Source organism: Chionomys nivalis, chromosome 24 (assembly GCF_950005125.1).
Source record: "Chionomys nivalis chromosome 24, mChiNiv1.1, whole genome shotgun sequence".
Taxonomy (NCBI): Eukaryota; Metazoa; Chordata; class Mammalia; order Rodentia; family Cricetidae; genus Chionomys; species Chionomys nivalis.
The window spans coordinates 44,189,227-44,212,509 of record NC_080109.1 but is presented as its reverse complement, the minus strand read 5'-3'; the positions used below and the strand labels follow the sequence as shown (position 1 = coordinate 44,212,509).

Genomic DNA, 23,283 nt, shown 5'->3' with positions numbered 1-23,283 from the left:
TGTGATACACTTCTATACACAGAAGATGGACTGCGAGGGGGAATAGCCAGGTTAGGACGATGTACAAGAAAGAAGGGAACAAAGCACATGTATGAAAATACCACAGCAAAGCCCATGAGCTTGCAACTCTGTGGTTCACATTCACTGTCAAGTTGACAGGATCTGAAATCACCTAGGAGACAAACCTCCAGGTACCTGTGAGGGGCTGTTGTAGTCTCTGAGAACTGTGAGGGGTTGTGTAGTCTCTGAGGAGTGTGAGGGCTGTGTAGTCTCTAAAGAGTGTGAGGGCTGTGTAGTCTCTGAGGAGTGTGAGGGCTGTGTAGTCTCTGAGGAGTGTGAGGGCTGTGTAGTCTCTGAGGAGTGTGAGGGCTGTGTAGTCTCTGAGGAGTGTGAGGGCTGTGTAATCTCTGAGGAGTGTGAGGGCTGTGTAGTCTCTGAGGAGTGTGGGGACTGTGTAGTCTCTGAAGTATGTGAGGGCTGTGTAGTCTCTGAGGAGTGTGAGGGCTGTGTAATCTCTGAGGAGTGTGAGGGCTGTGTAGTCTCTAGGAGTGTGAGGGCTGTGTAGTCTCTGCGGAGTGTGAGGGGCTGTGTAGTCTCTGATGAGTGTGAGGGCTGTGTAGTCTCTGAGGAGTGTGAGGGCTGTGTAGTCTCTAGGAGTGTGAGGGCTGTGTAGTCTCTGAGGAGTGTGAGGGCTGTGTAGTCTCTGAAGTATGTGAGGGGCTGTGTAGTCTCTGAGGAGTGTGAGGGCTGTGTAGTCTCTAGGAGTGTGAGGGCTGTGTAGTCTCTGTGGAGTGTGAGGGGCTGTGTAGTCTCTGATGAGTGTGAGGGCTGTGTAGTCTCTGAGGAGTGTGAGGGCTGTGTAGTCTCTAGGAGTGTGAGGGCTGTGTAGTCTCTGAGGAGTGTGAGGGCTGTGTAGTCTCTGAAGTATGTGAGGGCTGTGTAGTCTCTGAGGAGTGTGAGGGCTGTGTAGTCTCTAGGAGTGTGAGGGCTGTGTAGTCTCTGAGGAGTGTGAGGGCTGTGTAGTCTCTGAGGAGTGTGAGGGCTGTGTAGTCTCTGAGGAGTGTGAGGGCTGTGTAGTCTCTGAAGTATGTGAGGGCTGTGTAGTCTCTGAGGAGTGTGAGAGCTGTGTAGTCTCTGAGGACTGTGAGGGCTGTGTAGTCTCTGAGGAGTGTGAGGGCTGTGTAGTCTCTGAGGAGTGTGAGGGCTGTGTAGTCTCTGAGGAGTGTGGGGACTGTGTAGTCTCTGAAGTATGTGAAGGCTGTGTTGTCTCTGAGGAGTGTGAGGGCTGTGTAATCTCTGAGGAGTGTGAGGGCTGTGTAGTCTCTAGGAGTGTGAGGGCTGTGTAGTCTCTGTGGAGTGTGAGGGGCTGTGTAGTCTCTGATGAGTGTGAGGGCTGTGTAGTCTCTGAGGAGTGTGAGGGCTGTGTAGTCTCTAGGAGTGTGAGGGCTGTGTAGTCTCTGAGGAGTGTGAGGGCTGTGTAGTCTCTGAAGTATGTGAGGGCTGTGTAGTCTCTGAGGAGTGTGAGGGGCTGTGTAGTCTCTAGGAGTGTGTGGGCTGTGTAGTCTCTGAGGAGTGTGAAGGCTGTGTAGTCTCTGAGGAGTGTGAGGGCTGTGTAGTCTCTGAGGAGTGTGAGGGCTGTGTAGTCTCTGAGGAGTGTGAGGGCTGTGTAGTCTCTGAGGAGTGTGAGGGCTGTGTAGTCTCTGAAGTATGTGAGGGCTGTGTAGTCTCTGAGGAGTGTGAGGGCTGTGTAGTCTCTGATGAGTGTGAGGGCTGTGTAGTCTCTGAGGAGTGTGAGGGCTGTGTAGTCTCTGAGGAGTGTGAGGGCTGTGTAGTCTCTGAGGAGTGTGAGAGCTGTGTAGTCTCTGAGGAGTGTGAGGGCTGTGTAGTCTCTGAGGAGTGTGAGGGTTGTTTTGATTAGGCTAACTGAGATGAGGAGATACATCCTAAGGAGGTGTAACCTTTCCAATGTCTAGGGCACTGAACTGAGAAAAGAAAAAGTAAGTATTGTTCTCTGCTTCCGGATTGTGGATGTGACATGACCAGCTGCTTCAAATTCCCACTGTCTTGATTTCCCTACCATGATGGACTGGATCCTTAAACTCTGAGCCCAAACAACCCCATTCTTTTTCATTGTTTCTCCTCCCTCAAGATTCTGTATCACAGCAACAAGAAAAGAATCTAAGGCCCTAGCATTAAAAACAAATTAAAAGAAAAGGAAGAGGAGGAAAAGCAGAGGAATAAGGAAGAAAAAGTCTGGGAGCTAGAGGGCTCAGCAGATGCTGCTCTTGCCAAGGAACCAGGTTAAGTAGCTCCCAGGGACCTGACGCCCTTCAGGACTCTGCAGACACCTGTGCTCACTTGTACACGTGGTATCCATACGTGTACACATAATTTAAAAACAATCTTTAAAATAAAAGAAGTTTATCACTTAAAGATCAGTTGTTTTAGCTAAGTCGTAGCTGGGGATGTAGCTCAGTGCCAGAGAACTTCCTTAGCAGGTGCAAGACCCCAGGCTTGGTTATTACTGTAACAGATATATGATCTTTTAAGATGAGAGAGGATTCACGAGAAAAAATGGACAGTTAGTGTAAAAACTGGGTGCTGTGTCACGGAAGCCAAGCGAGTTCAGAAATGAGGAGCTGAGATTCGCTGTGTGAAGGTGAAGTGTCCCGAGAACTGGCGAACTCGAGCGAGAACTTCCTTGTATAAAAAGACATCACTTGAAAGTCAAGAGCCTCAACAACACATGTGGGAGAAGAAGAGACTCCCAGGGTCATCTGGAGATGCAGAGACCATCAGAAGCAAAGTGAAGCTCCCTGACCTCAGTATCTTTCCTCGGCTTCTCTCCTTCCCTTTGGTCTCCACTGCATTCTCCAGTTTAAACTCAATGCTCAAGAATCTAATTATTCGCACGTCTGTGTCCCGCTTACACTTTGTTGTCTCTTCTAAGCGAAATTATAACCCTTTCCATGTTCTTTCCATTCCATTTCCACATCTACAACTGAACATAAAAACAAAGCAATCGTCTTACCAACTGGTGCTATTTTAAACTTCATTAACTTCAGGTGGGCCTTTCTGCTGCCTGGCAATTAACATCACTTCCTAGCCGCCCCCAATTTTTTTTTTTTAAATATTTATTTATTATGTATACAATGTTCTGTCTGTGTGTATGCCTACAGGCCAGAAGAGGGCACCAGACCTCATTACAGATGGTTGTGAGCCACCATGTGGTTGCTGGGAATTGAACTCAGGACCTTTGGAAGAGCAGGCAATGCTCTTAACCGCTGAGCCATCTCTCCAGCCCCTGGCTGCCCCCAATTTCACAGTGTTTTTTAATCCTCCAAATTCCCCATCACAACCTAGGCTTCCTATACTGCCAAGAAAACAAAAGCCCCCAGAGAGAATCCCCACAAGCCTAGTGTGCTACTTCCGCCATTCTCCTATACCTGTGCCCACAGAGCCCTCTTCTCCCATGCGTTAGGTCACGGCAGCCTGCTCTGTAAGAACGTTACCGCGGCATCCCCATCTGTCTCGCCATCAGTTCCGGCTCCAGCTCTACGGCCTTCTCCAGTTACTGCCCCACTGTTGTCTCTGCCCAGTCCTCAAACTGGCTGGCTCTGTGTTGAAATGAGGTCAACTTCCCTCATGCCGCCATGATCGTCATCAGTAACTACCTGCACGGAGCTTTGGAGGTTACCATGCATCTTACTGACAGTGGCAGGATCAGGTGGGCTTTCTGCCGCAGAGCAATCAGACATCGCCAGTCTGCTCTTGGCATACCAACTGGTAGATCGGGTATGACTGCTACCCCTCCTGTGCTGGGCTTGAGCACATCACACTCTCCTGGCTTTGCTTCTCCTCCACTGATGGCTTGTGCCCTTTACCTGAACTTTATGTGTGAATAGCTTTCAAATCTCAAGGCCTTTGGGTCACTTTTCTTTTCCAGTCATACCCACTTGCTCAGTCATCTAAACTGGCATCCTGATATATGTATCCACAACCAATCACTCCAGGGTTCAATCTCTAGCTTTGCCCTCCATGGCAGTATATCCAGCTGCCTTCACAAGTTCTCTTTCTTTCCTTTTTTTTTTTAATTTATTTATTTATTATGTATACAATGTTCTGTCTGCATGTATGCCTGCCCGCCAGAAGAGGGCACCAGATCTCATAGATAGTTGTGAGCCACCATGTGGTTGCTGGGAATTGAACTCAAGACCTCTGGAAGAGCAGCCAGTGCTCTTAACCTCTGAGCCATCTCTCCAGCCCCCAAGTTCTCTTTCTAAGACTCATTTAATACCTCTGAAATTAAGCTCTTTTCTGCTTTCCATGTTAATTGCGAGTTCATCCTTGGTTACAAAGGCCAAAAGACTCACATAGCTGGGACATAGACGTAGCACAAGGGTTCTACCCTTCAGAAGTACAAACGCCAGAGATTTTCTCCATCACTTCCATGACACCACCCTGAAGCAAGTCATCAGTGCCTTCTATTACCATAATAATATCTTGCCTTTTAAAATCACTTAAGAAGCCTCCATGCCTCTACCCTTTCCAACTCTCTAAATGACCCCCAGAGTTACAATGCTACAATGTAAGTCAGATCATACCTCATTGCTGTTACCATCCAGTAACTTTCCATATCCGTAAGAGGAAAGTAACATCACAGCTGTGACCCTCAAACCCATTTGATCATGCCTGCCTCTCTTGTCCCAGGTCCTGTCATTCTCCCGTTTGATTGCGCCACCGAGGCTATGTTGGATTCCTTACTCCTTCTCCCTCATGTTCTCCCACACTGTCAAGCTTGATCTAAGAAGCAGAAGCACCTATTATGCTGACCTGGAGTAGGAAGTGTGGTTCTGGTTCCCAGCTTTATGAGCCTGCGGTTATCATCCTACCCTCCAGTCTACCAATGGCTTCGCTTTTGCACATGGTGCTAACTCTAAAGTCAGCGGGGTGGGAAGGTTACAAAGACAGACGGAGAGAGAGCAGAGGATATGGAATTTAATCTGGAGCCTTTGATGAGGAGCTAAAATCAATGGCAGACTGGAGCGCAGGGTCTTTCTTCAGAGCAGATGGTGGTCTCACGTCCCTCCAGACTCTAGTCGCAGGCTTCAGGAGAAGCTGGTGCTCGTCCCTGTGGAGCAAATGTGGGTCTGGATGAGCAGTCAGAGAAACTGAAGGACGTCATCTCACAGGACTCGGCTGCTGTCTTGACAGAGATGCCCCACAGATTTTTGGTAAACATATACAATCAACTTCAGAAACTTTTTTGAGCAAAAAAAAAATGACCACTTGAGGCAGCTGTCTGGACACAGGTTTGCTAGGCTGGACCAGTACAAAGCCCCCCAGCTCCCCCAGTGCCTCTCTATTTGTTTTGCCTGGTCTGCAAGTAACCACCCTCACCACCACTATTCACATATTCTTCACGGCCTTACTGAAAAGTCATCTTCCCTGGGTACTTTGTGTAAATGTTCATATTTTACACTAATAAATCCCATGGGACAATTCCTTTGAATTTCTATTGGGGGAAAGCTGAGCAGGGTGACAAACACCTGTAATGCCAGCATTTAGGAGATTGAGACAGGAAAATTGTGAATTTGAAGCGAGAATGGGCAGTATAATGAGTTCTATGTCAGTCATAGGGACATGGGACAAGGATGGAATTCTCTAGGAAAATTGATGCTTAAACTAAAATTATGTAGTTATAGACTTTTTTCTCTACCACCCCATTCATACAATTAATGAATAGCAGGAATCTGAGCATCTCAGCTGGTGGTGGGAGTTTGGCATTCATGAAGGAGGTGGTGTTCTTTAAAGGGGCCCCAAAACTAGCTTCCTTGCCCCTTTCTGCTATTGAGGGCACAGCAAGAACACAGCCTAGGGTGAGACGGTGGACCCTCACCTGGCACCAAATTTGCCCTGATCTGGGAATTCACAGCATCCATAACTGTGAGGAATGAGCTTCTGTTATCTGTAAAGGCACCTTGTCTGTGGCTCTCTGTTACAGTATTCCAAAAAGACAAGATGGCTTTAAAACAAGGAAGCAGATACCTGATTCAGTATGCTGTTATCACAAAGGTGAGGACATAAGAATATCAAAATTGCACCTTCCATATGTCTTTGCTTGGGAAGGTATTGAAGAATGCATTCTTCCTAACTGAGGACAAGCCAAGGAAAAAAAAGGCTCAAAGAGAAAATAATATCTCAGGAAAACTGCTGGGCAAAGCAAATACCTAAGCTAATATTATCTGTGAAGAAGGGAAACAGAGAGTGGCTGTGTCCACAAAACAGCATGTTCTTTCCAAAAAAATTCCATCCATCCATCCATTTGTGTGTGTGTGTGTGTGTGTGTGTGTGTGTGTGTGTGTGTGTGTTTATACGCATGTGTCAGGGCACACAAGTGGAAGTCAGAGACAATTTCTGTGAGACAATTCTCTCCTTCCACCATCTAGGCACCAACAATTGAATTCAGGTCACCAGGCTTGTGTTTTTAACCCCTGAGCCATATCACTGACCTGATCCATCACATTTTTAATATAACTTGAGGGAGACACAGAAGAGTTCACTGAGATTATGAGTTTCCTGGAAATCAGGTAAACCATCTAAGGAGGTTGTTTTAATACCAAAAAAAGTATTCCAGGAAAGGAAAATGTCACCACTTTATAGTATGTAATCTGGATATACTGAGATTTACAATGGTATGAAATGTTAAGAGTCACTCTGGCCTTCGTTCACAGTATAATTGCTCTGGAACATGATGGAAGAGGACTTGTGCACCTGCATATGTGTGTGCATATTTTCATATGGTGATGTGCACACCTGTATATGGTGATGTGCACATCTGCATATGTGTGTGCACACCTGCATATGGTGATGTGCACACCTTCATATGCTGATGTGCACACCTTCCTATGGTGATGTGCACACCTTCCTATGGTGATGTGCACACCTTCCTATGGTGACGTGCACACCTTCCTATGGTGATGTGCTCACCTGCATATGTGTTTGCACACCTTCATATGCTGATGCGTGGATCAAGGGTGCAAAAAACCTTGGAGGTGGTGGCTCACACCTTTAATCCCAGCACTCAGGAGGCAGAGGCAGGCGGACCTCCGTGAGTTTGAGGCCAGCCTTTTCTACAGAGCTAGTTCCAGGACAGTCAGGGCTATACACAGAGAAACTCTGTCTTGAAACACACCCCCAAAAAGCAAGAAAATTAAAATTTCTTTTATTTCTACCTGTCAAAAGATAATAATAAATAAACCAGTCTCATAATCATTTAATAAACCAATTTATCTATATGAAATTATAAACCTACTCATATATTTTAAATATTTAATCTTTAATGTTTATTTATGTGTGTAGCATGAGTGTGCACATGTCTGTGAGTGCCCATGGAAGCCAGAAGACAGCATCAATGTCCTAGAGATTTTTTGGCACAGGTGGTTGTGAGACACCTAACTTGGGGACTGATAACCAAATTTAGGTCCCCTGTAAGAGCAGCAAGTGTTATTAACTGCTGAGCCATCTTTTCAGCCCTGTATGTAGCTTTTAATGGATAACTATTAACAGAAAATTAAGGTTATTAATCAAAGTGACTGTAGTGGTTAATCTTCACGGTCCATTTACAGGATTCAGCATCACATAAGAGACACACTTCTGGACATGTGTGTGAGGCTCTTTCCAGAGAGGTTGACCTGAATTCAGCATCACCTAAGAGACACACTTCTGGACATGTGTGCGAGGCTCTTTCCAGAGAGGTTGACCTGAATTCAGCATCACCTAAGAGACACACTTCTGGACATGTGTGTGAGGCTCTTTCCAGAGAGCTTGATCTGAGAATGGAAGGCCTACGTGGATGTGTACATCATCTGCAATCCCAGGCTAAGAAAGAGTGCAAAGGGAAAACACAAACTAGACCAGTTTCGTCTCTTCTTCCTTAGTGACAGGAATGTCTTTATCGCTCTTCCACTCCATTCATTGAGGCAGAGGCTCTAAATCAAACCTCGAGTCTCCCTAGCCACCTTGTTTTAGGGCACCTGTTTCCACCTTCTGAAGCTGGAATTGCAGGTTGGTTGCCATGCCCACCCTGAATTTACTTGGGTTCTGGGGAATCCAAACTCCGGTCTCCATGCTTGCCAAGTGCTAAAATCGCTGTCCATCTCCCTAGGCTCCAATATGCTGCGTTTTTTTCTTTTCTTCTTTTCTTCTTTTCTTTCTTTTTCTTTTTTGCTGCCACTATGGAAGAACATGCTGAGTTTTTAAGGAACATGCTACTCCTCTGATTAGAGAATCTTAATATTTTTAAATGAATTTCTAAGCTGTGTACTTAATTATTCAAAATATTTGCTAATGATAATACATCTTATTCATTAAATAACAACACTTGTCTTGGATACTAGGAATGATTTCTTTCTATAAATATAATCTTGTATTGATATACTTAATGTTAAATTTGGATTCTTACAACTTCCTGGTCTGGAAAGAAAGATGTGTGTGCATTTTTACTCTAAAATATGTGCATGAGATTATTTAAATTAGGCTATAAGATATGGTAGAAGGAGTACAAGAGGCCAAGCCAAATGTGTTAGTACATTATGTCCAAAGCTTGAATTGAACATTAAAGTAAATTATGTATTTTATGAGATACAACATAACGCTTAAATTAAATTAAGTGTCCTATGTTTAAACATGTAATTTAAATGAAAGATAAATGTAATCAAGTTAGTGAATGTTTCTTGTGGGTACTCCATTGCCTTCACACACACTGTAATAGGTCTCATGGGTCATGTAATTTCACAGAATATCTTTGCTTTTAAATCATTTGCAACCTGGCTGGGAGGAGCATAGCAAAGAATGCAACTTGTTTTTTTCTACTTTAGAACTCTGGCAGCAATCTTATGCCCTGCCACAGCACAGGTACCCTCAGTACCTGGTATACTTCTGTTGTTAATGGCTAATCACCAGAGGTAGACTAAAGTACAATTTCACTATGTCCAACTTGGTGAGACTGATGGGTTTATTGGACTCGTGACGGAGTATGGATGAGGTCACACTTACATGAGTAGGTGACCTCCCAAACAGCTTCATCACTGCCAGATCCCACCCCACCATGGATGACAGCCTCATAGAAGCTGCATCATGGAGTCCCACCTTTAATTAACCTTTTCCTTCTATACTCCAGCATCTCCCAAGATCCCTTGCGCCTGGGGGAGGGAATAATCGCTGGAATCCCAGGCGAGGGTCTCCTAATCTTTAGTATGAGTGTCATTAGCTTCATTGCTGTTACCATTGCCATAGACCTAGTACCATTGCCTTGTTCCGCTTTGGTTGCCATGGCCACAAGAAATTCCAAGATGGCATCTTGTTATGCTCACAGGAAAAGATTCCATACAACAACTTCTTTGTCTCTCAGAGATATGTGCTTGGCTAATGCAATAAAGGTGAGATATTTGAGCTACATCTTAAGAACATTGTCTTCTGCTCTTTCTTGTTCACAATTTATTTGGATGAATAAATCTCCTAGTATCAGCCTTGAGTTATAAAAGCAAACTTGATATTGGAAGCCACTCATGAGGGTTAGCAGAACAGAAAGGCAAAGGAACCACGAGTTCTTAGTATCAGTCAGAAATATTTTCTAATTGAGAAACTTTTGTCTTGTTTCTATCTCTGTTCAGATTTTGTGGGTGTTTGTTCAATCCTACTCCTTATTAATATGGGAAATATAATGAATAAATAAAAAGGTTGAAATAATGAAGTGAAAGATAATTAGTATTTGGGGTACTGAAAAGATGGCTAAGCAGTTGAAAGTGTTTGCTGCCCTTAAAAAAGACCAGAGTTTGTTCCTAGGGCCCACACTGGATGGCTCATGACTGTTTGCACCTCCTGCTAGAGGAGATCCTCTTCTGGCCTCTAAAGGCACCTGCATGGGTACACACACACACACACACACACACCTGAATAAGAATAAAATAAATATTTAAAAATAGAATTAGCAATTTTGCATGCGTACAAACACATATGCACATGTGTATGTTGGTTAACTTCGGGTGTCGTTTCTCAGGGCCCACTCACTTGGGATAGTTTTTTTGGGACAAAGACTCTCATTGACCTGGAAGTTGCCAATTCACCTGGGCTGGCTGGCCGGTGAGGCTCAGAAAGCTGCCTGTCTCTGTATTCCCAGCGCTGGGATTACATATGTATGCCACTGTGCCTGCATTTTTAAAAGTGGGTTCTAGGCATCAAACTCAGGTCCCCATCCTTGCAAGGCACTGAGCTGTTCACCAGTCTGTAATTAGCATCTAGTAATTAGTATTTAGTGGAGGAAATATCACCCGAGAGCAAATAGTTCATTGAATGCACAAATAAATGCTGCAGAAGTAGAATGTAGAGCCAAAGGGTTGAAATTGGAAATATAGAAATTTGATAAATAACAAAAACAGCTCTAATCAACAGAAGAAAAAAATGAGTGTTTAAATAAATGATGTTGAAACAACTGGATAGCCAGTAGGGAAAAAATAAAATTGGACCCATCCGACACATCATATACCAAGATTAACTGCAAGTAGATTCAGAAATGTGTCAAAAATAAAACATCAAAATAATAGAATAAAACGGATGGATTTCTTTGTGAACTGCCAAGAGGCATAGCGTCCACAAATGTAGAGACAGTCTGGAGTCACAACAAGCACGGTGAAATAGGCATGAAGACATTTGCATGTCAATAAAGAGGAAAGAAGAGTATAAGCAGAACTGAAACAATAAAACAAATAGAACTTGAGGAAGTATTTTTAATATCCACATTTCCAGGAAGCTCCTCAACACAAGGCTCTTAAAAATTCAGCCAAGAAGAACAATAGCTCCATGGGAAAACAGGGTGACATCATCACCCAGTGGCTTATACGATAATGAGTAAATTTCTCTCAAACATATGAAACTGTGTTCAGTCTCACTCAAACTAAAAGAATGCACATTTAAAACACACAAAAATTTATGTTTTATCTATCAAAGTGGCAAAAATTCAAGTATTGACAGCCCTGTCCTCATAGCCATCACTAGCAAAGATGCATTCTGATACTGAGAACCGTGCAATGCAACTCTAGCCAGTTCGCTGTTAACCTGTGATTCAACAGTCTCCCTCCTCAGTATATAATGGGGTTTCTGCCTGTTGCTTTTCACTCAGTTTGCTTCAATGTTCTTAATGCTCACCTCCAGCTCCCCGGCACTTCATGTTTCACCTGGCCTTATCTGTGCAATTCGAAAGATGCCAACCTTTGTCATTGTTGGTAAATTGAATTCTTCCTTTTAATGTTATTTCGCTCTATCTGCACATGTAGAAACTATCACAGGCAGCAGTAAAATATTATTAAAACACACAGCACATGCCCATGATTACACATGTGCACACAGACACTCATGGGTGCCCACCACAATAATAACTGAAATAAAATTTTTAAAAAGATAATTTATCAAAGATGTTGTAAAACCACAGAGGAAGCCCTGTAACTTTCTGTGAATGGAAGTCAACAAACCTTTTAAAAAGAATATTAACATAAGAGATTCCAGGATATACTATTATATTTAAAGGCCAACAGAAAGGCTGGAATATAGTGTATACAGTCACCCATTGACCGCGAGTGGTTTTCTTTCAAGACCTCACATAACCAAAACTTGTAGATGCTCAAGTCCCTTTCGTAAATGAGCACAGGATCCGAGGATAATGTATGTGCACCCTCCTGTGCACACTGAAACATTTCTATATTATTTACAATATTGAATACTATTACTATACAGAATCGTGTTGGGAACACTGAAGAAAAATGTCTTACATGCTGTATACAATTACATTTTTAAAAAGTTGATTGGGTTTCCCCATATAAAACCCGCAGATGTGTAGGGAAGGGCGTACTCATTTTTATGTGGCCCAGAACACATGCAGGTTGGATGAATTTTATTTTATTTATTTTTCATGCTGATTTTTGATATTGTTATGAGTATAAGGCACACATCGCATGATAAAGCTATGAGCATATACAATATCTAATGATCAAATCGGAGTAATGCCCATTTCCCTCTCTTCAAACATTAATTTTTTCTGTGTGTTGGGGAATTTTGTCTTTTTCTAGTCATCTTGAAATCTAGCATGCTGATGACTGGTTCAATGGGTAAAAGCCCTCACTACAAAAGCCTGAGCACATACTTCAGTCCCTGGAACCCTCGGTGGGAGGAGACAAGAGAGTCCTGAAAGATGTTTTCTGACCTCCATACACACACCATGACTTGTGTGTGCTTGCACTCACACACACAATCATGCATTGATACTCACATAGTAATATATAAAATTTAAAAAATTAAAATAAAGTAAATCCTAGTTTTTTGTGACCAATAGTGAAGCAATTCTTCCTTTCTGTGTGTGTGTGTGTTTTGGTTTTTCGAGACAGGGTTTCACTGGAGTTTTCCAGTCTGTGTTTTAATGACCATGTTGGAAAGTTTTCTGACCTCTCCTGGCCCTTCCCAGTCTCCAGTGATTACTCTTCTCTTTTGCTGTCCTATGAGAGCAACTTCTGTTTCTGAAAACAAATAAGAACATGCTGCACCTTGGCTTCCCATGCCCGGCTTATTTCATTTAACACAATGACATCTGGTTCTATCGAATTGGCTGCAAACAAAAACACGTAGCCCTTTTTGTGGAGGAGTAACATTCCATCATGTATTGTTTATACCACATCTTCCCTTATAAATTCCGCAGTCAATGGATACCTCCCTTGATTTTATATCTTGGATGTTGTGAAGAGTGTTGTGGTAAATAAGAATGCTAGGGACTGCAAATGCCTCTGATAGAATTACTTTATTTGCTTTGGCTGTATACTGTTTAATAAATTGTAATTGCCGTGTGCCAGTGGTGGGATTGCTGGGTTACAGGGCAGCTCTCTTTTCAGACTGTGCATGTGTGTGAGTGTGATGTATGTATATGATGAGGCATGTGTGGAGGTCACATGCCTGTGTGCACACAGAAGCTAACAGGGCATTTGCTTCTCCTCCCTTAACCTAGAGCTACGTTGGCTGGTGAGTCCCAGCAGTCCGTCCGCATCCCTCTCATTGCTGGAGTCACAGGGTGAGCAGGATCCTGCTGGGCTTGTTTTGTGATCACTAGGGTCCAAACTCCCACCCTTAGGCTTGTACTCTTGCTCACTGAAACATCTTTCTGGCTCCATTTCCATTTTTAAGGTGTCTCCACACTGGTTTCCACTATGACTGCTAACCTCTGTGTCCACCAGCAGTGTATGAGTCCCTTTTTCTCTACACCCTTTTCTTGTCAGCATTTGTCATAGTTAACTTTTGGATGACAGCTATCTTACCTGCTGTGATACAATACCTCATGCTGTTGATTTGAAAGGGTTATGATTAGCAGTACTGGGTGTATCTTTCTTTGAAAAATGTCTCCTGTCTGTAGTCCATTTAATTGGATTATGGGTGGGGGTTCTTTGACGTAAAATTTTCCGTGTTCCTTATATGTTTTGGATAATCACCTTTTGCATGTGAACTCTGTGTGGGAACCCATGATTCTGCTCATCTTTTTTTTTTTTTTGATTTCTCTCATCTTTAGACCCTTCCCATCCCACCTTTCTTTGATAAAAAGCAGCTTTCTTTAGTAGAATTTCATTTGACTATTTTCATTTTTTGTTGCCTTTTTTTTGGGAGGGTGGATGGATGGATGGAAGGAAATCTTGTCTAAAAATTCTTTGCCTACATGTGTAGTAATTTCATAGTTTCGTGTTTCATGCATTTTGAATTGATTTTTGTGGGTAGAAGAGGCCGGGACCTAGTTTTAGTCCACAGGAATGACACCGTACTGTTCTTTCTCTGCTCTGTGTCCCTGGCTAGTGGCTTTGTTTCGTTTCACTGGTCTAGTGTCAACACTTGAACTGCTATAGCTTTGTAGTGTTCTGTTTGGCTTTTGTTTTGGTTTTGAGGTGTGGGAGTTAACCCAGAGCCGTGTGCACACTAGACAAGTGCTCCATCACCGATTCCACCCACAGTCCCCAGAGGTGTGTCCTAAGGTCTGGTAACACGGTGCTCTCGGCTTTATTTATGTGTTATATTTTGCTGTCTATTTCCCCTCAAGGTTTTTTTTAGTTATATTCTGGGTCTCCAGAGTGCTGAGATTAAAGGCATGTACCGTCACTTCAGGAATAAAATTTTTTAAGTCAATCTACTGGGGAGTATGAAAAGAAACATTTTCCTGGATATGTTTTATTTTAGAGTTTTGCATTTAAATCATGCTGTGTGTTTTAAGATCCAATTGAGAGACTGAAGAAATGGCTCAGCAGTTCAGAGCCCCGGTTGCTATTCCAGAGGACCATCTCTTTTGGCAAAAGCCACATGGCTGCTCATAACCATCTCTAGCTCCAGTGCCAGGACATCTCACTCCCTCTTTTGGCCTCCATGGGCATTGCACACACATGCAACACAGACACACAAGCAGGCAAAACACCCGTATACATAAAATAAATAAATAAATTAAGAATTCTCTTGAATACACAAGTGCATTGTGTATTTGAAGACAAAGTTGAACATAGCTGCTAAACTTGGAGATAACTGGGAGGTGCATCACACACTAAGTTGTTAAGGTAACACATGCCAAAGCATTAACCCAGGTAACTGTAGAACACAGGAATTGCACACACAGGGAATATTTATTATAAGGATAAAAGAGAATTGCAAGAAAATCCCAAGCTTCATTGTCAGTTTTATTAGTAGTGATTTCAATGTTAGTAGGCTGAAATAGATTGAGTATGGTATTAATAAGCTAGGTAGTTATGTTTATGTTGTTAGGAACATAAATTTAGCTGTTGAAGCTAGATTTCTAACTGCAAGTTGAACTGAGAGTATCTACAAAAACATGGCACTCACACCTCTTATGTAAATATGATTTCAAATTTACAGAAAAGCTGTAAGAAAATTCAAGTAAAACTAATTTTATCATTTTCCTGACTAATCGTGTGTGCGCACCTGTTGTATGTTTGTGTGGTATACTCACTTGAGTGTGCAGGTTTGTGCACATATCTCTATGCGCATGTGCAGGCCAGAGCAATATGTCTGCCTTACTTCCTCATGATAGGGTCTCTCACTGAGCTGCAAGCATGCCTTTTATGTTAGGCTTGCTGGTTAGTGAGCTCTTGAGATCTGCCTGTTTCCATCCCTCAGATGGTACAGAAGGACTCGACTTCTTCATTAGATACTAGAGATTCGAACTCAGGTCTCCACAATTGCTGCCTGATCATCTCCAGCCCCAGATTCAATTGCCATCAACATTTTGGGTGAACTTCCCACTTTTGATGCTCCACAACCACCACACAGTTCTCAAAATCTGAGCCGTGGAAGGAAGACTGGGACCCGTGTGAAGGAGAACCCATCAGGTCAGTGTGCATGTCACAAGTGACCTGGGGTTTCCCACTCTTCACTGACTATAGATATCCAAGGCCCATAGCATCTCTCCTCCCCCAGCCCAACACAACAGCTGGAGTTCCCACTATTCACTGACCTATAGGTATCCACTCTTCCCCCAGCCCAACATAACAGTTGGGGTACTGCCTGAGGTCCAACTAGCTTTGTGCCCTTTCCCTAAACAGTTGAGCAAGGTTTGCTTTTCCAGAAGAACTCAGCCTCTTCAAGATTCTGTTCAGATGCCTAAAAGTCTGAGGAGGCAGACACATTGCAAACCGATTCTCTTTATTGCAGACTCCTTTAGATGCCTTTTAGATACACCTGTCATTGCTGTACTTGGATGCCTTGCCTAACTGTGTTTTCATCTCTAGATTAGAGATTAGAGGTTTATACATGCAGAAACTGTCTGGGTTGTATCTGTGTTGTTACTAGCAATGTTTGATAAGTATCTAAAAAAAGTGTTATGTAGGTTATCATTGTGAAGAAATGGATCAGTTTCAATAAAACCATGTGCTGCTTCTTGATAACACAAGCCAGATTTATCTGTCTTTTATTTGTGTTTATTTCTTTATTTTTATTGTGTGTCCTGTGGAGTTACTCACATGCGCATGTGGAAGTCAGAGGACAACTCTCCATGGTCTGTTCTCTCACCATCATGTGGGTTCTGAGGCCGGAACTCTGGTCTTCAGCTTTGGAGGCAAACTCTTTTACTTACTAAGCTATCTTGTTGGCTCTGGATTTGTCAATTTGTAGATAAAATCTAAGTCAGTTTTGGTCCAAAGACTGTAAGGCAACACAGCACAGTTAAGCCATAATTAGTGCACTCACAAGTAAACTGTGAGTCAAACTTCCCCCACACAGCCTCCCTTTTATTCTGAGCCTGTTATGAACATGTGTACACACCCAGTTTCCTGTCTTCTAAGCTTGTGTTCTAACAATTTAGGTAATAAGAGAAGGCGGTAAACCATCTAGCAAAGACATCCAGTATCACACTCTGATATGCAAAAATACTCTCAATGGTAGTTAATGGATCCTTTTATGTAGGAGTAGAGGAATGCGGTTAGGTACGAGCTTAATGGTTGATCTCTATTTTGATGGATGATCTCTCTCCCTCCTCACCAAGGTTGTAGGACTGAACTATTTGGAAAAGGCTTTAGACTTGAGGGTGCAGACAGGAGGGCCCGGGCGCTGGCCAAGGTGCTGAAAAGACTCCTGTAAGCGCGTGGAAAGCAGCCAGAGGGGTTTCTAGGCTCTCAAAATGTCTTCTCAGTTTTGATGTTGTTGTTGGTGGTGGTGGGTTTTGTGTGTGTGTGGGGGGTGGGGCCTAGACAGCAGATGCACGGGGCCGTTCTCAGAGACCCTTGATACTATAGCGATTCCTTGAAATTCATTTCCACTGAATGAGATTTCCCCCACCCCTTACCAACAACCGTGAAGCAACACAGCCTTTATTAACTTATTGAATGGTTCATGTATCTCTAAAGCTTGGCTTCCACCCACAATGATCCTCAAGGTGTCTGTAATTTTACCAAGAAACAACAACAAATTAAAGTTCAGAAGGTTGGAGATCTTGCCAGAAAAAAAAAAATCACAGCTTCTAAACAGCTGATCTCTCCAAGTCCTGCTTTAAAAACATCACGTAAGTTTACTGCGCATCCTCGACGTGTGCCAGCCTTGCAGCACTGGCTGCTTCCGCTCCTGTACTTGCCACCTGCTTTCCCCTGTGCCCTGCTCGGTGGCATTCCCATCCCGCCTGTAGTTTACATCAGGTAAAGGTGACACTCAGGCTCATCCAGCATGCCCCTTCCCCACACCCACTCACAGGGCTAGGATTTAGAACCGCGACTTTTGCACACTGTGGAGTGAGCCAGCTCCAGTCTTCCTCAGACAACGAAACATGCTTCTGGTTTTAAAATCCGGGCGAACACGAAGGTGGATTCTAAAATTGCGAGAGAGGTTCTTCCCAGGTGTGCACTGCCTCTTCTGATTTGAATACAAATAGCCCCTGTTCTCCCTTCTACCCTTCTTTGCCCACGCTCCCTTTTTCACCCTGCCAGGAGCGGAACCTGTTCGACCCCTGCAGAGAAAGGACTTGATTTCCCCCCCCCCCCATCCCGCTGCTGAAGGCGTTGTCGTCTTCTACGCCACGCCACTACGCCGCTGTCTCCTCCACCCTTCCCTACTCTACCCGAATGACCTGTCCTTCCCGGCCACCCTAGCGCCCAAGACTAGGGAGAGGAGTCCTCACACTCTCACTTTGCCGCGCCTGCTTTCTGTAGAGCCCACGCACTGGACGCTGTGGGGAGTACGACATGCGACCGGGGCGAGATCTCCAGTGCCAGGCAGAGCTGCTGGCTCTGCTCGGGTGACAAGGTGAGAGGTAAGTGACTGTGTGAGTGGTCTCAATTGGTTTGGGAGACAAAGACTATGGGGAAGAGTGGGAAGGGGAAGGAAAGAGAGGTGGGGAAGGAGTGAAGGGAAGGAGAAAGAGAGAGAGAGCCAGGAAGGGAGGGAACGTGGGAGAGGCGCTCAATGGGTCACTCTCTTCCTTTCGCCTCTAATCCCTTCACCTTCACCTCATCCCACCTTCTCCCTAGGCTTTTCATTCTCTCTTTCCTCTCCAAACATCCTTCCTGCCACCGGAGCCCATTTCTCCCGCGCACTCTCCCGCGCGTTAAGGGGACCTTCTCAGGGGTACCAGATCTCCGCGCGGTTGCGACCCCAAGCCTAGCAACATGTGGAACGCGACGCCCAGCGAGGAGCCAGAGCCTAATGTCACTCTGGACCTGGACTGGGACGCTTCCCCAGGCAACGACTCGCTGACGGACGAGCTACTGCCGCTGTTCCCCGCGCCGCTGCTGGCGGGCGTCACCGCCACCTGCGTGGCGCTCTTTGTGGTGGGCATCTCGGGCAACCTGCTCACCATGCTGGTGGTGTCCCGCTTCCGCGAGCTGCGCACCACCACCAACCTCTACCTGTCCAGCATGGCCTTCTCGGACCTGCTGATTTTCCTGTGCATGCCGCTGGACCTCTTCCGCCTCTGGCAGTACCGGCCTTGGAACTTCGGCGACCTGCTCTGCAAACTCTTCCAGTTCGTCAGCGAGAGCTGCACCTACGCCACTGTCCTCACCATCACCGCGCTGAGCGTCGAGCGCTACTTTGCCATCTGCTTCCCGCTGCGGGCCAAGGTGGTGGTCACCAAGGGCCGCGTGAAGCTGGTCATCCTTGTTATCTGGGCCGTGGCCTTCTGCAGTGCGGGGCCCATCTTCGTGCTGGTGGGTGTGGAGCACGAGAACGGGACCGATCCTCAGGACACCAACGAGTGCCGCGCCACCGAGTTCGCAGTGCGCTCTGGGTTGCTCACGGTCATGGTGTGGGTGTCCAGTGTCTTCTTCTTCCTCCCGGTCTTCTGCCTCACCGTGCTCTACAGTCTCATTGGGAGGAAGCTGTGGCGAAGGCGCGGAGACGCGGCGGTGGGCGCCTCGCTCAGGGACCAGAACCACAAGCAGACAGTGAAGATGCTTGGTGAGTCTTGCGCCAGGCAGCTTTTCTTCCTCCCCTGCTTGCCTTTCTCAAGGGCCCTCAATTTTTTTGTGTCCCCATGCCTCCAGAGTCTCTCTTTCTGCCCCCCCCCCAACAGTTCTTGTTCTCAGTTACCGCTTTCCCCTTTCTTCCTCTGTCCCTTCCTGTATCTTCTCCACGACAGAGCTTTTCATATTGGCAATTCCATAAAATGAATATCTCTCGGGAAACTTGCTTTAAGATGGAAATATCTCATCATGGGTTTTTTGAGGTCCTTGAGGGAGAGGTTCAGCTTCCCGACTCCTATAGAATTTGTGGCCATCAAAGTAACATTACAAACAGAAAGGCATAGGATTGAGAAATTACTTCATGGTAAATTCAGCCAAAAAGTTGGATCACTCTGTTGAAGACTGTTTATGAATGTATTTGGTTTGCTTTCAATATTGGCTTTTTCGGCCCTGTGTATCTTTTGCAGGTAATCACAGCTACACTATTTATTCAGCCTATATAAGGCTTTGTAAGGTGGAACGTGGGAGTCTCCTGCGGCTATTTTCCGGATTACCTGTCTCCCTACTAGCATACTCCATGGAAGGATAGAGAAGCTATCTTACCTGTGCTCAGGAACCTCTGGGGACAGGGTCACAGCTGGGTGCACTGATGGTTACTGCACAGAGTCCTCCTCCTTAGAGGCATGTGAAGTGATGCACAATGAAGCCATGAAGACCGTGCTCATATCCAAGAGGAACAGCTGAGCTCCCTTTCTCAAGACGCTCCATGCCTATTGGCATTTAATACTTCTTAGTTTTTGCAGGATGGTTTCCTATTTGCAACTTTATTTCACTCAAATTCTGAATATCAGAATGTTAGAGAGTTCCTTGGGGATGTCAAAAGTTGTTTCCCAGACCAGGATGGCCCTGATAGGAGAAAGAGATTGTCAGTAAGCTCCCCCCTCCCCGTGTCCTCCATGGGGCTGTCAGTTCTCCAGTTCTCTCACTAGAGAGAGGGACACAGTGCTGCTGTGACATGCCAACTCTTGTTATATGACTTAGTCAGAAGGAGGAATTGCTAATTCCCTCCAGTTTTGTAAGCTACAAGTGCCGAGGTTTCCCCATTGGCATCTCAATGCCGGTGTCCATTGTCTTCTTCCCTTACAATCTGAAGAGATTGTTATAGCAGGATTGGAACCAGAACATTATTTTTCTCTCATTTCTAAATTTTAAAAACTCAATCTAAAAATTTAGAATTCTTGAAGAAAGTATCTTTCATATGTGCAATATGAAGCCTTGAATAGGTGGTAATTAATGTTCGTTGGTTTAACAACTCCTTATACTTTATTTATATCTATTGTAGATGACATAGAATGGTCTTTTCAGTTGTTATGAATCTCTATTGCATATCCAGTCCCCTGTAAAACTTACTTGAAAAATCTGGGTACACTAGTCCACAAAACCTAACAAAATCCTGTCCTAAAATCAGAGAAAAGAAAGGGGAAGACAGGAAAAGAAAACGCAGGTGTTTCCCCCTTCCCTTCCCTAGATAATTTAAGTCAATGAGTCTATTTTATAGTCAAGGAACCTGCATGTGCCCAAGAGGTTGCTGGGGCTATTGCTTAGTGCTTACTGGGCATGCTTAGCCCCAGCATGGAGCAGGAGGAGTGTCCTGGGAATTCTGACCCACTGCTGTGGTGGAGTACAAACACCTTACCTCATTTGTGTTTGCGTTCTGTGTAACACATATAAACGGAGGATAATCACTAATCAGTTGTTTACTTGAGTCCTTATGGCAAGTCAACCACAAAGCCGAGCAGTTACCAAGTAGGAAGACTGGTAAGATGGGGGCAGATTGTTCAGCTGTTTGTCAGTGGGCCTGTCAGTCATGGAATAAACAAAGCCAAGACATAAAAAACGTACAGTGGTTTGTGACATGCCTTGCACTGATACAGTGGTTTGTGACATGCCTCGCACTGATACAGTGGTTTGTGACATGCCTCACCCTGACAGCCTCTCTTGCTCTGTGCCTTCAGCTGCAGTGGTGTTCGCTTTCATCCTCTGCTGGCTGCCCTTCCATGTGGGAAGATACCTGTTTTCCAAGTCCTTCGAGCCCGGCTCTCTGGAGATTGCGCAGATTAGCCAGTACTGCAACCTCGTGTCTTTCGTTCTCTTCTACCTCAGTGCTGCCATCAACCCCATTCTGTACAACATCATGTCCAAGAAGTACCGGGTGGCGGTGTTCAAACTTCTGGGGTTCGAATCCTTCTCCCAGAGAAAGCTCTCCACTCTGAAGGATGAAAGCTCTCGGGCCTGGACCAAGTCGAGCATCAACACATGACAGCACATGGCAGCACACAATCATCTCTCACTGCTCCACACCAGAAGCCATAGCCAAGCAGAACGTGGGAGGAAGCAAAAAGACAGGTTAGGGTTAGAGACAAAGGGATCTGGAGACAACTGGGGGCGGGGAGTACAGCCGGAAGGGTGGGGTCTGTGCAGTCCGATGGGACTGTGCACACATCAGAGTGCTCTTGCGCCTTCCCTGCATGTCCCCTGGTTTTGCATTCGGAGCTACTGATAGCCTTGCCACTTGGAGGAAGGAGAGAGAGGCTGAGCAAAGGCTTTCCTTCTTGACGGGCAAACACTAAACCCCATTTGCTTTTCTCATCACAATAAAAATGAAATAACATTACTAATAACTTAAGATATGACTTCTCAAAGCTAGCAATCTCCACAAAGCTCCACAACATTCACACAAATGCGCCATGATGTACGGCACATATGCAGTCAATATGAAATGACTGAGAAGTCCTATTCCTCCCCCCACAGCAATTCTGAAACCTAGAATGTTCCTTACACAGGCAGTAATATTAGTTTCATTAGTAATATTTGACACATTTAACTTGATCATGGAAAAATAGATTCAACAGCTTAAATTTCATGAGTACACAAAAACTTAAGTAGCATAGTTTATCATTTTTTAAAATTCAAAGTTACCTAAAATAAGCGATTCAGTTCTTCTAAGTGGTCGCAGGTACATTTCAAGTGTTCAACAGACAAATGTGATTGGTGGTTATCATAACAAGCAGACACTCTAGAGTGCATGAGAAATAATTATTAATCTCCCATAAAATGTTTAAAAATAAGCACCTGTTCCTTCCAAATGATTTTTAGTAGTATGATAGTATTGCAGGGTTTTAGAGCAACAGATGCCAAGGCCACACCTAATGCTCCGTCTTCGCGGTGGAAGAGAGCAAACTGCATCTGAAAAGAACCCAGTTTAGTTGCATGCACCAATTCAGGCAGTGAAACATTGTAAGAGACACAGACTGCCTTCGTTGACTTAACGTATTAGCTAATCACGAGCCTTTCATTCGTGGATAGGTAGTTATTATTTATTCTGGTCAGCCTATAGCAACCTAAAGAATATCAGGAAGTTACAAATGGTGAAGTCAGACTCATGATTTCCCCAAGATTTATGCCTTATGTTATCCAAAACTTTAAAAGTTTTAATAATTTATCTCTACTTGTCCCTGCCATGTGAATAGCAAGGTAGTCTTGCTGTTCACACCTCATTGCTCAGTGATAGGCACAGCCAATGGGTTTCTGCTCTCATAGTCTCTTAGTTATAATTATGAATGAGCATACCTTTCAATAAATATCATGCATTCAAGCTATAAAGACCAGATTTTCATTTGTAAAGGCACTACTTTCTATGTGTTCAACTACATGATCAATTCTATCTTCCCAAACGATTGTCTCCGTTCTTCTGCGTACTGCTGTCAAGTAAGCAGCTTCTACAGAAAGGACTGGTTAAACTATTTAAGGGAATGTTATGCGGAAGTAGTGGATTGCCTACTTGCTTTGGAAACATCAAAAAACAAGAATAATGAGAATTACCTTTAAAGAAATATTTCTGGAACTTATGTGGACATGAAGCTCACTCTCACCACCCAATGTTCTGTTAATTTCCAGAGTGTATCAGCAAAGTACGCTGATGTGTTCAGTCCCACGAGGTGTCAGTAGCGTGCTCAGCATGTTCATCTCCTCAAGAGTGCTCAGAAATTAAAAAGAGGAAATGCAGCTTCCTGATAAGTTTTGTCTGTAAATACACCACACTTGAGAGGAAACAAGTTTTCAAAATATAATGTTTATCACTGTTTTAGAGAGAAATAAGCCTAACTTCTGATTGGTTGCTTGATTTCTGCAGTGGTCCCATCTCTGGGGCCCATGCCACCAGTCCTGAACTCACATCTGGAGAATGGACTGCAGAGTAAGGGCCAGTGAGTTTCCCAGGGGCTGACCTGGGAAGTGAAAGGGTGTGTTT

At 44.4% G+C, this 23,283-nt stretch overlaps 1 protein-coding gene across 1 annotated transcript; it reads left to right on the top strand.

The window, feature by feature from the left end:
- The first annotated feature begins 18,179 nt into the window (after positions 1–18,179).
- On the top strand, positions 18,180–21,294 carry Ghsr (growth hormone secretagogue receptor). Its single transcript, XM_057757336.1, has 2 exons — positions 18,180–18,969; positions 20,990–21,294. The coding sequence occupies exons 1-2, from the start codon at positions 18,180–18,182 to the stop codon at positions 21,292–21,294; spliced, it is 1,095 nt and encodes a 364-aa protein (XP_057613319.1).
- Positions 21,295–23,283: the final 1,989 nt, after the last annotated feature.

Bases quoted from the DNA above. Each gene is read 5' to 3' on its own strand.
- Ghsr (XM_057757336.1), top strand. From the start codon at position 18,180: ATGTGGAACGCGACGCCCAGCGAGGAGCCAGAGCCTAATGTCACTCTG. The intron at 18,970-20,989 runs GTGAGTCTTGCG...CTGTGCCTTCAG, and splicing joins GCAGACAGTGAAGATGCTTG to CTGCAGTGGTGTTCGCTTTC.